At 46.7% G+C, this 14587-nt stretch overlaps 2 protein-coding genes across 2 annotated transcripts; both read left to right on the top strand.

Moving 5' to 3' along the window:
• Positions 2707–3411, top strand: LOC109126388 (uncharacterized mitochondrial protein AtMg00310-like). The gene has a single exon (XM_019229904.1). The coding sequence runs from the start codon at positions 2707–2709 to the stop codon at positions 3409–3411; it is 705 nt and encodes a 234-aa protein (XP_019085449.1).
• On the top strand, positions 5214–8403 carry LOC109126387 (uncharacterized protein At3g60930, chloroplastic-like). The gene is made up of 5 exons (XM_019229903.1): positions 5214–5724; positions 5839–6492; positions 6596–6705; positions 6783–7586; positions 8365–8403. Exons 1-5 carry the CDS (start codon positions 5214–5216, stop codon positions 8401–8403), a joined length of 2118 nt encoding a protein of 705 aa, XP_019085448.1.

The raw sequence follows: 14587 nt of genomic DNA, 5'->3' as shown, positions 1-14587 counted from the left end.
ATTCATCACTTCACCCATACAAAAGATGTGTTTCATCCTTGAAGAAGCTGTTCAAGCATGGCTTCCATTCTACTCTCAGAAGAAGTCTGTGGAGGAGGAGACTGATAAGATGAGTTCCCATAGGTTCTAGTATAACCATTGTTCTGTTGCTGCTTCTGGTAATCCGGTTTGGGAGTATAGCCTGAAAAGTTCCCACTATAAGGCTTGTTGCTTTGCTGATTACCGAATCTCTGACCCTGATTCCCATATACAAAGTTGACATCTGCTTCTTCATTCCCAGTCTCAGGTTGTGGCTCAAATTATTTAACTTCAGCAGCAAAGTGAACTGATTTCTTACCAACCAGGAGATTGTGAACTGAATCAAGCTTAGCATTAACAGAAGCTAGCTGGTTTGAATCAAATCCTCCATGTAATATTTTCCTTTCAGCATCTGCTCTCTTAGTACTATTGCTAGCAGCTAAGTTCTCAATAAAACATTCAGCCTCTTCTGGAAATATTATCTTGAAATTTCCATGACTTGCAGCATCTAAAGCTAGCTGATACTCCCCGTCACACCCTCTGAAGAAGATACTTAGCAATTGAACCCTTGAGAAACCATGGTGTGGACAGTCCCTTTGGTATGCCTTGAATCTCACCCAAGCTGCTTTGAAAGCTTCATCTGGTCTTTGCTTGAAAGAGGACAGCTTGATTCTCAACTCATCTGACATTGCATCATCATAGAAGTAGTTGAGGAACGCTACCTTGACATCACACCAATTTGTCAATGATCTAGCTGGCAACTATTTCAACAACTGAGATGCCTCTCCTGCAAGTGAGTAAGGGAAGAGTTTGCAGAAGATGTAGTCTTCAGTGACTCCATTAGCCTTGATACTAGTCACAAGATCCTCAAAATGCTCAATGTGGTCCAAAGACTTCTCATTGGGCAAAGCAGAGAAAGGTCTCTGCCCAACTAGTTGAAAGTAAGTCGATTTCAACTCAAAATCATTCCTTTGGAATGGAGGAGGAACAATAGCAGACCGGTTCTCATACACAAAATCAGCCCGGTTGTAGTCAGCAATGGTCCTGATCAAATCTCAGTTTTGATCCTGTCTTCGAACTGGGTTCTGGACGTGGTTGGCAGCTCCACGTACGTCTGCTGCAGGTGGGTGTCGATCGACACCCTCTGGTTGGTGTCGATCGACACCAAGATTTGGCCCATCAACGACAGCAGCTTGCTGATTCACAACAGCCTGCTCGTTGACAACAGGTTCAGCAATCACATTTCCTTCTTCATCAAGCTTTTGGCCATGCTCATTGCACAAGTGGCCCTCTTGATCCCTCAAAGTACCATCCTCATCTTGCATTAGAATGATTGGGTTAACCATCTTCAAGGATTTGGTTGCTCTTCTGTTCTCACGCTCAAGTTTTCCCAACTCTTGGTTTGAAAATTTCAGAATTGGACCAGTCTTGTTGCTCCTTGTGTTAGGTTTATTAGGCATACACCTGAAATACACAAGAGAAAAGAAAACAAAATTTGATATGCTCAATTTTACCCTAGAGCTACTCTCTCAAATTAAGAGATCACTGCAGTACTTAGGGGTCGAATTCCACAAGGACTCAAGACTACACAATAAATTAAAGAGTTTTATAATTAAGCTAAACAAATTAATTTAAATAAAGAAAATCAATGCAAAATATTAAATAAAAGCTATTGTAAATTCAGCGGATCAAAAAGCTAGGTCTAGGGAATTTCTCAGGAAATTACAAATTATTAAATCAATCAATAAATTAATAGGATTCAAGCAATTAATAACAGATCTAGAACTCTAAACATTTTTGTAAAATAAATCATTTCTCACTGCAAATATTTTCTAAATTTAAAACCAGAAAATTCAAATCTCTTTGCAAAATTCAAGGTTAAAAATCAGCTTTGAAAACAGGTTTAGATTGTTCACAAAATTACTAAATCAAATCTCTTTGCAGAAAGTAATTTTGTTCATCAAAGGTTTTATCAGGAAAATCAATTATATTCTCATATCAATTTATTTTCCTAAATTACTAATTCTAGGTGATCAATCAAGAATTAATATGAAGAATAACCTTTGATGAAGAACTAGAAAGATAATGAATCCTAAATAAAGAGATCTAATAATTTATAAAAACCCTATGAAAAATCCTGAACCTAACAAGCAAACTACTCAGACATATTCAATGAAGAACAAAACATAATTCTGAATAATAAGCAATATATATTAAAAGAGTAAGAAGGAGTTCAAGAAATTCTTCTCTCTACAAAGGAGTTCAGATCTCTCTCTCTCCCAAAGCTCTCAAAATCTCTCAGGGTTGAAGAAAATAAAACTTGCTAGAAAATAACTTAATGGTTTGGAAAACCTAAAAATACTATTTATATGTCCTAAAATACGTCAGGGACTTGTGTTGCAAATATGGAAAACTTTGGGGCAGATTTGTAAAACTTCCAAATTGGCTTCTCTCGGTGGCTGAACATGGTGTCGATCGATGCTAAGGCAGTGTCGATCGACACTCCCTCTCTGTTCTGACTCCAAGTTCGTTTCTTCTGAATTGATGCTCCAAAATGATCCAAATTGCTCCATTTTGCTCCTTTCATGCCAAAATCCTAGAAAACCTGTAAAGACTCAAAAACATCCTAGAAAACACATCAAAAGACTCTAAAAGACTCATTATATCATGGTTAAAAACCACAAAACCATGATATATCAATCCTCAATTCAGTTTGGTCATAAGGTTGATGAGGTGGCAAAGGCAGAGATGCAGGGGGTTCTTAGGATAACAAATTTGGGCGGTACGGGATCATATCTTGGTTTACCGGAGAGTTTGGATGGGTCTAAAACGAAGGTTTTCTCTTTTGTTCGAGATAGACTGCAGGGTCGGACGAATGGTTGGACGGCGAAATTGCTTTCAAAAGGGAGAAAAGAGGTGATGATTAAATCAGTTGCAGCTGCTGTACCGACATTTGTGATGTCTTGTTTTCGGTTACCGAAAGCAATCACATCTAAACTTACTGGTGCAGTGGCCAACTTTTGGTGGAGTACCAATGGCCAGTCAGGGGGTATGCATTGGTTAGCTTGGGAGAAATTATGTTGTAGTAAGCAGGTGGGCGGACTGGGTTTCAGGAATATTGATGATTTTAATTCGGCGTTGTTGGCTAAACAGTTATGGCGGCTGATTGAGGCTCCGGACTCACTGATTGCCAGGGTTTTCAAAAGTAGGTATTATCAGAACTCGAACCCAATGGAACTGATTCCATCATACTCTCCATCGTATGGGTGGAGGAGTATTGTCTCTGCTAGATCTTTGGTATACAAATGGCTTATTAAAAGGTTGGCTCTGGGGAATCTATTTATATATGGACAAATCCCTGGGTACCAGCTCAATTCCCGAGACCAGCTTTAAGTAAGGGTCCGTTTAAGGACCCTTCTCTCCAAATGACTCATTTAATTGATCGTCAAACAAATATATGGCATATGGATTTGCTCAACGAGCATTTCTACCCGCTGGTTGTCGCATTGATAGGGGCTTTACCTATAGGAAGTTGCCATAAAGCAGATTCTATAGGTTGGCATTTTACGAAAATAGTGAAGTATACGGTTTAGTCAGGGTACCATACGGAACGTAGGGAAGCACCTAGGACGTTTCAGGCCCTTGGTTGTGGTCCAGAGATTATCCCTCTTCTAGCCAGGGTTTGGCAGATTCATTGTCCACCAAAAATACAACATTTTATGTGGCAAGTTTTGTCAGGATGCATTTCGGTATCGGCAAATTTGAGGCGGTGAGGTATTACTTGTGATTCGGGCTGTGCAAGGTGTGGTGCCGATGAGGAAACAATAAATCATGCCATTTTTGTGTGTCCTCCGGCTCGCCAGACTGGGCTTTATCTCAGGTACCGGTGGAGCCAAACTATTTTCCGACAGAGTCTCTGTATGCAAATGTGGATCATTTTTTGGGCCCTAAAAGTCTAGGTTCGCAAATATCGGCTTTTCCTTGGCTTATGTGGTATATCTGGAAAGCAAGGAACACACGAGTTTTTGAGAATAAGGACGAGCAGCCTGACGAGTTTGTTCGGATAGCGGAAGGTGAGGCGACAACATGGCAGCAAGCTCAGGTGGAGAGTGAGGTTGAGGATCTTCCCTCAACCCTGATAATTCTAACCCTTGGCCGAGGGTGGCTGCAGATTCCCTTCCCACTTTTTATTCGGGTTATCGGTGCTTCATAGATGGATCATGGAAAGAGAGTGATAAATTTGCAGTTGCAGGATGTTTTTGTACGTTGTTTCAGGATTCGTCACCGACTATGGGAGCCACCAATTTTCGGCATAGTCTCTTCCCCTTATATGCTGAAGTGGAAGATTTCCTCTGGGCTTTGCGGTGCATGATCAGACATGACTGTGAGAACTGAGATCAGCTCTCTCCTTCCGAAGTGATTTAAGTGTGGAGGAGCTTATCACCGTTAAAGGTTCCGGACTGAATTGAGAGTGTTTGAATGTTTGAATTGTATTGTATTGCTTTTTCAGAAAAATTGTTCCATCCTTACAAACATTCCCCCCCTTACATATTTATACAGACCAATTTATTACCTAATTAATGTGTAATTAATAGGACGCGATCTTCGCGTCCTAATTAATCCTCTTAAATGCGGGAATCTTTGACCGAGCTCGAGCTGCGAGCTAACTAACACGACACCTCTCCGCGCTCTCTTCTTTTCTGTGGGCCTGATGGGCCGACCAGTGCTATGCCCTTGGCCCATTTGTTGTGCCTGGCCGAGGCCCTTTGCCTGTTTCCCGAGATGACGAATCGTGGGTACAACAGTTGTCCCCCAAGTCTCCCGAGTTGGGCAGTTCGGGGGACTTTTGACCTTCAAGGGATCAGTTTTGGGAAACTGAATATTCCCCGTATCCCCACGATTTGATCGTGGTGATGATGAGATTTGCCTTCCCAAACAGGCTTTGGGGCCCACTAGGTAACGTGTTAGCTATAAGAGAGAAGAAAAGCGGTCCGAGACCTTTCACTTCCCCAGGTAATCATTGCTCCCTGGTTCCGTGTATAAAGGTAAACTCGACTTCTCTCTTCTACTCTTAATTCCCAGTTGCATTTTCTTCCTTTTGTTCTGCGTTTTCTCTCTTCTTCTGTTTGTTTCTTTGCTTTCGCCGGAAAGTTCTTCATCCTTCCTCCTCTTCTCACAAACATTACTCAAAAAGTATGTCTCCTCCGAAATCTTCGTCGGGTAAAGCCACGAGACCTTTGATCCCGGGTGTTTACGGCCCTCATCAGCCATCAATTCTCTCGGCGGAGAATATAGCCGAGATTAGAGGGTCCACTGGGATTCCGCCGGAGATCGAGATCAAGTTCCCGGAGGCTCACGAATCCGCGGAGAGTCCCCCTCAAGGGTACTGTTGCGCGTTTAAGATATTTTTCTCTGCGTGTGGTCTGTCGTTTCCCCTCCCCGAACTCATCGTAAAGATGATGTTCAAACTAGGTTTCGCTCTCCCCCAGATGTGCCCGAACTTCGTCCGAACCGTCATGTGTCTGCAAACTCTGGGGGAAGAGTTTGACTACAAACTATCCCTGGCCGACTTTCTTCAAGTGTACACGGTGAAGATAGGTCGCACCAAGGGCACGCTCTACGTAAGTCCGCTTTCCGGACTGAAGGTCTTGATGACTTCCCCGAGAAGGACGAGAAGTGGCGGACTCACATTTGGCCACCTCGCAAGTTCACACATATCGAAGTGGACTTCGAAAATTGGTAGACCGGTGTTCTTAGTTAGGTGTCCTTAATATATATATATTTTTTTTTGCTACTTACTCCTTGTCGTTCCTGTCTCAGATCACTTTGAGCCCGGGGTTCTTTGCCCTACCTTCACAGAGTTTTTCTCGAGGTTTTGCAGCCAGGGTCCGATCGCCTGGGACTCCTTTTCGTCTGAAAGGATTAGAGAATCCACAGCGCGGCTCAGGGGACATTCTCTCATTTGCTCCGACCCCATAAGCACTTCGGAGATTAACTACAGAGAGGAAAGGGCTTGCCGAATCCCTGAGAGGGAGGCGAAGTTAAACATGGTGGCAGCGCTTGCCGAGGGCAAAGCTCGCCTCCCTAAGAAGTCTGGTCCATCTACCCCTAAGGTAGACGGGACTTTGGCATCCCCTGCTGGCCCTTCCCAGCCTCTTACAGGGGGTTCCGGGCCCCTGCCCAGTCCACCCGAGCCTTCCGTAATTGTCGTAGCGGACTCTAGTGACGAGCCGCGAGAGGTTATAACTCCCTCCGTCGAGGTCAGCTCCCAGCGGGCGGACTCGTCCAAAAAGAGGAAGGAGCCTGAGACTTCCTTGTCTTTTCGTGAGAAGAGCCGAGCTCGGACTGGTAAGTCCAGCTCGAAAGATAGGGGTCCTTCCTCGGAGAGGAGGTCTAAGGAAGTTCCCTCTACAAAGGAGTCCGGGGATTCCTCTGGCAATCTGCCTTCAAAGGAACGTCGTCCTTCCCCCCGAGGTAATGATAACTCGAGGTTTTTTTTTTTTTTTTTCTTGTTGGGTCTCGGGGACCAAGTAAAATAACATTGCTCATACATTTCAGCTCCCCCCCGCATCCCCAGCTGACCTGATGAGGAGCTACACTCGGCCAGGAGTTTGGGTTCCGGCGTTTGCGGACATGTCCGAGCTCAACCGTGCGAACTTCTTCTGTTTTGCGGACAAGATTGGCGAGGTTAGTGACACATACTTCCTCAGTTTTTGTTTTTCTTTACCTCCTTCGCTGTTTTTTAACGAACTGCGCTTTCCCAGCTGATGATCGAGTTCAACTCCTCGGTGGCGTCTTATGAAGACCAGATGTTTGCCTCTCCCTCATCTTCCGAGGTGAGCCTTCTTCGAGAAAAGATTGCTGACCTGGAAGCCCAAGTGAAGGAGTATGCTAGGCTAGAAGCTGAGAACGCTACTACCGTGGAGAGAGCCGAACAAATCCGGGCTCGGATGAAGAAAGCCGAGGTACAGGTGCTCGACCTCGGAATTGCCAACGAATACCTCCGAGACAAGCTAAAGAAGGCGGGGGACCTCTACTATGAGGCCGCGGAGGATGCAAAAGCGGCGAAGAACAAGTTGCACAAAATCGAGATCCGTAATCAGCTGCTGGAAGCGGGCAACAGCTGCAAAATTGAGAGAGCTCGGAGAGAGGAGAGGCAGGCAATGAGGCAAACTCTCCGCCCTTTGGTCGAAGAGATAAGGGTCACTTTCGAGGAGAGGGAGAAACTAACTCCACTCAAGATCCGAGCCGCTGAGATTAAGGCTAATCGGATGCTGATCGAGGAGATCTCTAGGGGAGAGATCCAAGATATGGATGCTGAGCTCGGACTTCTGAGAGCCGACGAGGAGGAGGCCGACGGAAAAGTTTCAAAGGTAACCCTCCATGATCTCGACCTTTCTGTATTCTCCGACCTCTTGGTGGAAACGCCCGAGCTCTTGTGCATCGAGCACCCTTTGAGCATTACGATCGACGAATCCGGCACTAACCTCGGACAAATGTCGAAGCAGGGAATGGACAACTTTCTGGCGAATACGAGGTCGGAAGCGGAGCTTGCAGAGATAAGCATGGTCCTTCCTGACGCGGCATCAGATCCTCCCCCCCCCCCCCCCCCCCCCNTAGCTTTTTACTCCGGGGTTGTTTAGGCACAGGTTGCCCCCCGTTTGTTGCTTTTTTCTTTTTGAACTTATTTCGGAGTTTTATTGGTCACGGTGACCACTCCGCATTCGAGCATTTTGAAACAAAGAATTTTACCTTTTGCGAACTCAATCCCCACAACTTAGTTTAACTTAGGGTGAGAAAGAATGCGAAGTATACAACTTTGGTATTAACTTGCGATAATTTGTACGAAGTGAGGACTTCGGTTTTAATTAGAGTTTGCGAAATTAAACCTCAACTTTAACTTTGACAAGTAAGCTGGGTACGAAGTGAATACTTCGGTTTTGATTAGAGTTTTGCGAAACTAAGCTTCGACTTTAATAAGTAAAGCTGAGTACGAAGTGAGAACTTCGGTTTAGATTAGAGTTTTGCAAAACTAAGCTTCGACTTTAATAAGTAAAGCTGAGTATGAAGTAAGAACTTCGGTTTAGATTTGCGAAGTTGAACCTCGGCTTTGAATGATATGTGCAAAGTCTGACTTCGGCTTTGTATGATATATGCGAAGTCTGACTTCGGCTTTTTTTTTAGAACCATTATTAACAAAAAAGTTTAAGAAAACTTTAAATTTTATTAATATGGATAGCTGGACCCGAAGAGGGCTGCCTACGTACCCTTATCGGGATCAAGCTTAAACGTAGTTCGATAAAAAAAGATTAACTGTAAAAGAGTTTAAGGTGTAAAAAATTCCAGGACCTCGAGACTGGTTTTCTCTCTGAATCCTCGAGCTGATAAACTCCATTTCGGACTTCGCGAGTAATTCTGTACGGTCCCTCCCTGTTAATTCCCAGCTTCCATGCATTGAGCTCCTCGGTGTTCTCGTAGACTTTTCGGAGGACTAGGTCGCCAACTGCCAAGGGCCTGCCTCAGATTTTGGAGTTAGAGTACCGAGCTACTGCGTTCTGGCAATTCTGGATCCGAACTAAGGCCTGGTCCCAACGCTCATTGATTGTATCGAGAGTGTCCTGTAGGAATTCCTCATTCTCCTCAGCTCGGAGTGGGTTCAGCGGGGTACGGACTCCAGGGACCTCTATGTCAGCTGGGACTACGGCATCAACTCCGTAAACCAGGGAAAAAGGTGTTTCATTTGTGGCCCGGCGAGGTGTTGTTCGAATCGCCCAAAGAACGCCCTGCAGTTCATCTGGCCAGCGCCCTTTGCGAGAATCAAGCCGTTTCTTCAAGTTAGCCAATATGACCTTGTTCATCACTTCGGCTTGTCCATTACCTTGCGGGTAACGAGGAGTCGACTTATTGAGTCGAATCTTCCACTTCGCGCAGAACCCTTCGAACTTCAAGGAGATGAACTGCGGACCATTGTCCGTGACAATTTCACGAGGGACGCCGTAGTGATAGATTATATTCTTCAGCACGAACTGCTCTACTTCCTTGCTTGTTACTTTCAAGTAAGCCGCAGCTTCTACCCACTTGGAGAAATAATCGGTAAGGGCGAGCACGTACTAAACTCCTCCCGGTCCTCGATGCAATGGAGCAATGATATCCATAGACCACCTCATGAATGGGTAAGGTGCGGACACCGAAGATTGGAGCTTGGTAGGTTGATGGATTGACGGGGCGTGCTTTTGACATTTCTCACAAGCTCGCGAATAGTTTTTGCAGTCTGTGACCATAGTAGGCCATAAGTAGCCTTGCCTTTTGATTTTGAAAGCCAGAGTCCAACCTCCGGAGTGATTCCCATTGGGACTGTCGTGAACAGCTCATATTAGCATCGCGGGCTCTTTACCGGCAACACATGTTAGATAAGGACCAGCTATACTTCAGCGCAAGAGTATTCCGTTGTGGACGCAATACCGTGCACTGACAATCTTGAGTTTCCTGGCCGCCCATTTGTCGGTTGGTAGTTCCCCTTTTTCCAAGTAAGCCTAGATTGGGCTCTGCCAGTCGCCTGCCCCTCAGCTGTTAGAGTTCGCACCGCCCGAAGTAGTATGTGGGATAACAGCTTGATTGTCAACTGGTGAGCTTGATGATTCCGGAATTTGACTCGCGTCTAGCTCAGCCAAAGGTGAGTGAACTTCCATCGGAGTAGGTATAACGGGGGCTAGGTCCTCCGGTGGCAAAGAGTCCGTAGCCGCCTTGCGAGCTGCCTCCTCAGCAGCCAACTGTTTTTTCATTGCTCGGGTGACGACATTTGAGCTCTCCAGTCGGATGCTTGGAAACTGGATGACTTCAACGGGGATGATCCTTGTCATCGCAGGATCCGAAGTGGATGCCAGAGATGCTAAAGCGTCCGCAGCGGAGTTTTCACTTTGTGGGATCTTCGTGATTTCAAAATCCTCAAACTTAATGACTAATTCTCGAGCTGTGGACAAATAAGCCTCCATACGACCATCCTTTGTCTCGTACTCCCCCAAGAACTGGTTGGTGACCAGCTGCGAATCGCAAAAAGCTCGGAGTCTCCAGACACCAATCCCTACTGCGAGGCGTAAACCAGCAAAGAAGGATTCATACTCGGCTTCGTTGTTTGACGCACTGAAAGCCAAGCGAAATGACTGCTCGATTACTTCGCCAGTAGGAGAAGTGAGACGGACCCCAATTCCTGCTCCCGACCTAGAAGAAGCACCATCAACATACAACGTCCATGGGACTTCGACATTGTCGCCAACCGAAGAGGCTAGTGGGAGTTCGATCAAAAAATCAGCCAGCACTTGCGCCTTAGCATAGGTTCGAGTTCGGAACTCGATGTCATATTCACTCAGCTCGACAGACCATTTAGCTAGTCTCCCGGACTGGCTTGGACTATGTAACACCGTCCGAAGTGGTTGCGTCGTTAGGATTATGATTGTATGGGACTGGAAGTAAGGCCGCAGCTTTCTTGCCGAAGTGACTACTGCTAGGGCCAATTTCTCCATCATAGGGTACCTGGATTCTGCCCCAGTAAATGACTTACTGACATAAAAAATTGGTCGCTGCTCCCCCCTTTCCTCCCGAACCAAGACTCCACTGACTGCACTGTCCGAGACAGCTACATAAAGAAAAAGTGTCTCTCCAAACTCGGGCTTAGCCTAGCCGGTGGTTCGGATAAATAAGCTTTAAGCTGAGAAAAAGCCTCTTTGCACTTCGCATCCCATAAAAAGTTCTTCCCCCCTTTTCTCAACAACTGGTAGAACAGGAGGCATTTATCCGTAGATCTAGAGATGAAGCGGTTGAGGGCTGTGATCCGTCCATTAAGGCGTTGCACTTCGCGCAAAGTCCTAGGAGAACTCATAGATAAGAAAGCATTAATCTGCCTCGGGTTTGCTTCAATTCCTCTTTCTGTGACGATGTATCCCAGAAACTCCCCTGATGGGACTGCAAAAGTGCATTTTGTGGGGTTAAGCTTCATCCCGAACTGATTTAGGATGTCGAAGCAAGCTTTCAGATCTGTGAGATGCGAGCTAGCTTCCATTGACTTCACCAACATGTCGTCGATGTAGACTTCCATGGTTTTTCCGAGCTGGTGCTCGAACATTCGATTTATCAGTCTCTGGTAAGTTGCACCCGCATTCTTTAACCCGAAAGGCATCACCTTGTAACAATAAATCTCGCGGTCCGTAATGAATGCAGTCTTCTCCTGGTCGTCCGAGTTCATAAGGATTTGGTTGTAGCCGGAGAAGGCATCCATGAAAGACATCAGCTCGTGACCCGAAGTGGACTCAACTAACCTGTCGATATGCGAAAGTGGAAAGCTATCCTTGGGGCATGCCTTGTTCAGGTCGGTGAAATCAACGCAAACTCGTGATTTTCCATTCTTCTTTTTGACTACCACTGTGTTTGCGAGCCACTCAGGGTACTTCACTTCATGTATCTATCCTGCCTTCAGTAAACGTTTCACCTCTTTGTTAACGATTTCAGCTCGCTCATGACCCAGCTTCCTTCGCTTCTGCTTTATAGGTCAGAACGTTGGATCCACATTCAGCTCGTGGGAGATAACTTCCGGACTGATACCGGGCATTTCGTCTACGGACCACGCGAAGGTGGCCATATTTTCTTTCAGGAAGGTTACTAGATTAGCGCGGAGCTTGCTATCTAATCCCACTCCGATCTTGATTTCCTGATCCAGAAACTTATCATTGATGAAAATGGGCTCAGTGAGGTCACCTTTTAACTGCTTCCGAACTGGATTCTTCGGGACCTCGAGCTGTGGTTGCTATTGAACCAGGAGCTTGTGACTTGCGAGGTAGCAGCTCCTTGCCGTCCTTTGGCTTCCTAAAACCTCCCGGACTCCTTGCAGGGTCAGAAATTTGACGCACTGATGGTACGTCGAGGCCGCTGCCTTCATCTGGTAGAGCCAGGGAGTTCCCAAAATAATGTTATAGGCCGCGGGTCGGTCAAAAACCGTGAATTCCACCATTTTAACCACTCCTTGAGTGGACACCGGTAGTGTGATCGTGCCCAAGAACATTGACGTCTCGCTCGTGAAGGAAACCAAAGGCGAGGACGGTCCCATAATGTGCTCTTTCCCGATACCCATTCTAGCCAGCGTCTCGAGGAAAATCAAGTCTACCGAACTCCCAGTGTCAATTAGGATCCGGCACACTTTGTGGTTCGCCACGTCGAGTGATATGACGAGTGCGTCATTGTGTGGAGTGTCCAGCTCTTCAGTTTCCTTCTTAGAGAAAGAAACTTCAGGTAGGTCGCTTGTTGTGACCTTAGCTCAATTCGGCTGAGGGCTGGTGAGCTTCTGCTGATGGTCTTTGATCGCATTGATGGAGTTTCGAAAGAGTCGCGATCCCCCCATTATCACGTCTATTCTTTTCTTGGGGGCTGCATCACCGTCAGATTGCTTCGGTTTTTTTGGAGGTGGAGTATCTTTGTCCACCTCGGGAATCGCTTTCTGCTCCAACTCCTCGATTGATACATTTGGCATTTCTCCCGCCACATACTTTTCTGCGAGGAGGTGCATCAGCTTCTTGCTGTCACGAGTGGAATGACTGTTGGTTTTGTGGAGCTCGCAGTACGTGTCCTCATCTCGGACCCACTTGTTACTTGGGAGTACACCACTCTTGGAGCGCGGTAAGAATGGAGGTTTGGAAGGTGAATTTTTTGGAGAATTCTTCTTGGAGATTGAGTGACCGCGAACGTGCTAGGCCCGGACTTCGGAGTTGTAGGCGGAGTCTTTTTGGCGAGCGCTTCGAACCGAGGTTTTCCTGTAGGCAGAGCGTTCTGTTTTTGCGCAGCGGCAATCTTGCCTTCCTCTGCGACTATCCAGTTTGATGCCTGGTGTAGCGCGTCCTGAATGGTTGGGAACCGATTCACGGACAACTCTTCGCGGAAGCGAGACTCGTGCCAGAGGCCGTTTTTAAGCGCGGCCAGAGCTGTGGAGTCCGAGAGTCCTGGGATCTTAACCTGGATCTCCTTGAACTTCGTTATATAAGACCGGAGAGACTCTCCAGCCTTTTGGCTTAAGTTCCAAAGCTGAGCATCTGTCACCGCGGTTTCGATTAAGCTAGAATACTGCTTGACGAACAAGGTTGACAGCTCGGTGAAGTTATTTATGGAGCCGGCTGCTAAACACGCGAACCAAAGTAGTACCGGTCCGCTAAACGTTTCTGCGAACAACTTGCAGTACCCGGCATCTGCTTCGTGAGGCTCGAGGTCCACTCGGCTAGCTGTCAACAAGAAGGTCTTGAGATCACTGTGCAAGTTGATGCGGTATCTTTGATGCGGTATATTTGATGCGGACTCGGGCTATGTGATCGGAGAAAGGAGTTCGCCTCGACTCCTCAATCACCCGAAAAATATCTGGAGCTGAAGTGGTTGCACTGTGCATCATGGACCGCATGTCCCGGATTTTGCTCTGCATGTGGAAGATCTCGGGATTGGTAACATACCCCGGAGTCGAAGTGTTTCCATCCACAGGGAGAGGAAGACGGACTGGGACCTCGGGAGATCTGGTGACACCGGGCTGAACCGGAATGTGGCCATCGCTAACCAGCGGTGGCGCTGCTTGCGTATTGAGTTAAGGTGGGAAAGAATCTCCCGGGTGGCATTGGTTGCTGCCGTCTGCGAGGTGGAAGGTGGAGTAATACCGGAAAAATCCAAAGCACGTCGACGTGGGTTTTGGTCGGAGGACAAGAGATCAACCCGATCGGCGTACGTGCGGTGGGAGGCTGAGAGGTCGGCTACGGACGTCGTGACTTCCTCCAAACGGGTGGAGACCTGACTCTCCAGGCTTTCAAAACGTTCAGTAAGAGCGGTGGAGGCTGCTTGCTGACGGTCGGACTTCTCAGACAAGTCCTGCAAGAGCTTCTGGATCACCTCCAGGGATGCCTGATTGGGACAGTCGGTTGCCATAGCGGTGGTTGTGTGAAGTGGATTTGGATATGAAGTCGGAACTAATAAGAGTTAGGCGATAACCCCCGTCCTTCTAGCGCCAAATGTGAGAACTGAGATCAGCTCTCTCCTTCCGAAGTGATTTAAGTGTGGAGGAGCTTATCACCGTTAAAGGTTCCGGACTGAATTGAGAGTGTTTGAATGTTTGAATTGTATTGTATTGCCTTTTCAGAAAAATTGTTCGATCCTTACAAAGACTCCCCCCCTTACATATTTATACAGACCAATTTATTACCTAATTAATGTGTAATTAATAGGACGCGATCTTCGCGTCCTAATTAATCCTCTTAAATGCGGGAATCTTTGACCGAGGTCGAGCTGCGAGCTAACTAACACGACACCTCTCCGCGCTCTCTTCCTTTCTCCGGGCCTGATGGGCCGACCAGTGCTATGCCCTTGGCCCATTTGTCGTGTCCGGCCCGGCCCTTCGCCTGTTTCCCGAGATGACGAATCGTGGGTACAACAATGACTATCGGGATGTGGCTTTTTATACAGACTGCTCAGACTTGGTGAAGATGGTGTCTTCTCCTTTAGATTGGCCGGCATTCTCGACGTATCTCGATGATATCAATACAGACAGGGAAAA

The sequence above is a fragment of the Camelina sativa genome, chromosome 9, assembly GCF_000633955.1.
Source record: "Camelina sativa cultivar DH55 chromosome 9, Cs, whole genome shotgun sequence".
Taxonomy (NCBI): Eukaryota; Viridiplantae; Streptophyta; class Magnoliopsida; order Brassicales; family Brassicaceae; genus Camelina; species Camelina sativa.
This window is presented reverse-complemented; position numbering and strand designations above follow the sequence as displayed.

Bases quoted from the DNA above. Each gene is read 5' to 3' on its own strand.
- LOC109126388 (XM_019229904.1), top strand. From the start codon at position 2,707: ATGATATATCAATCCTCAATTCAGTTTGGTCATAAGGTTGATGAGGTG.
- LOC109126387 (XM_019229903.1), top strand. From the start codon at position 5,214: ATGTCTCCTCCGAAATCTTCGTCGGGTAAAGCCACGAGACCTTTGATC. The intron at 5,725-5,838 runs GTTCACACATAT...TTCCTGTCTCAG, and splicing joins CACATTTGGCCACCTCGCAA to ATCACTTTGAGCCCGGGGTT. The intron at 6,493-6,595 runs GTAATGATAACT...CCGCATCCCCAG, and splicing joins ACGTCGTCCTTCCCCCCGAG to CTGACCTGATGAGGAGCTAC.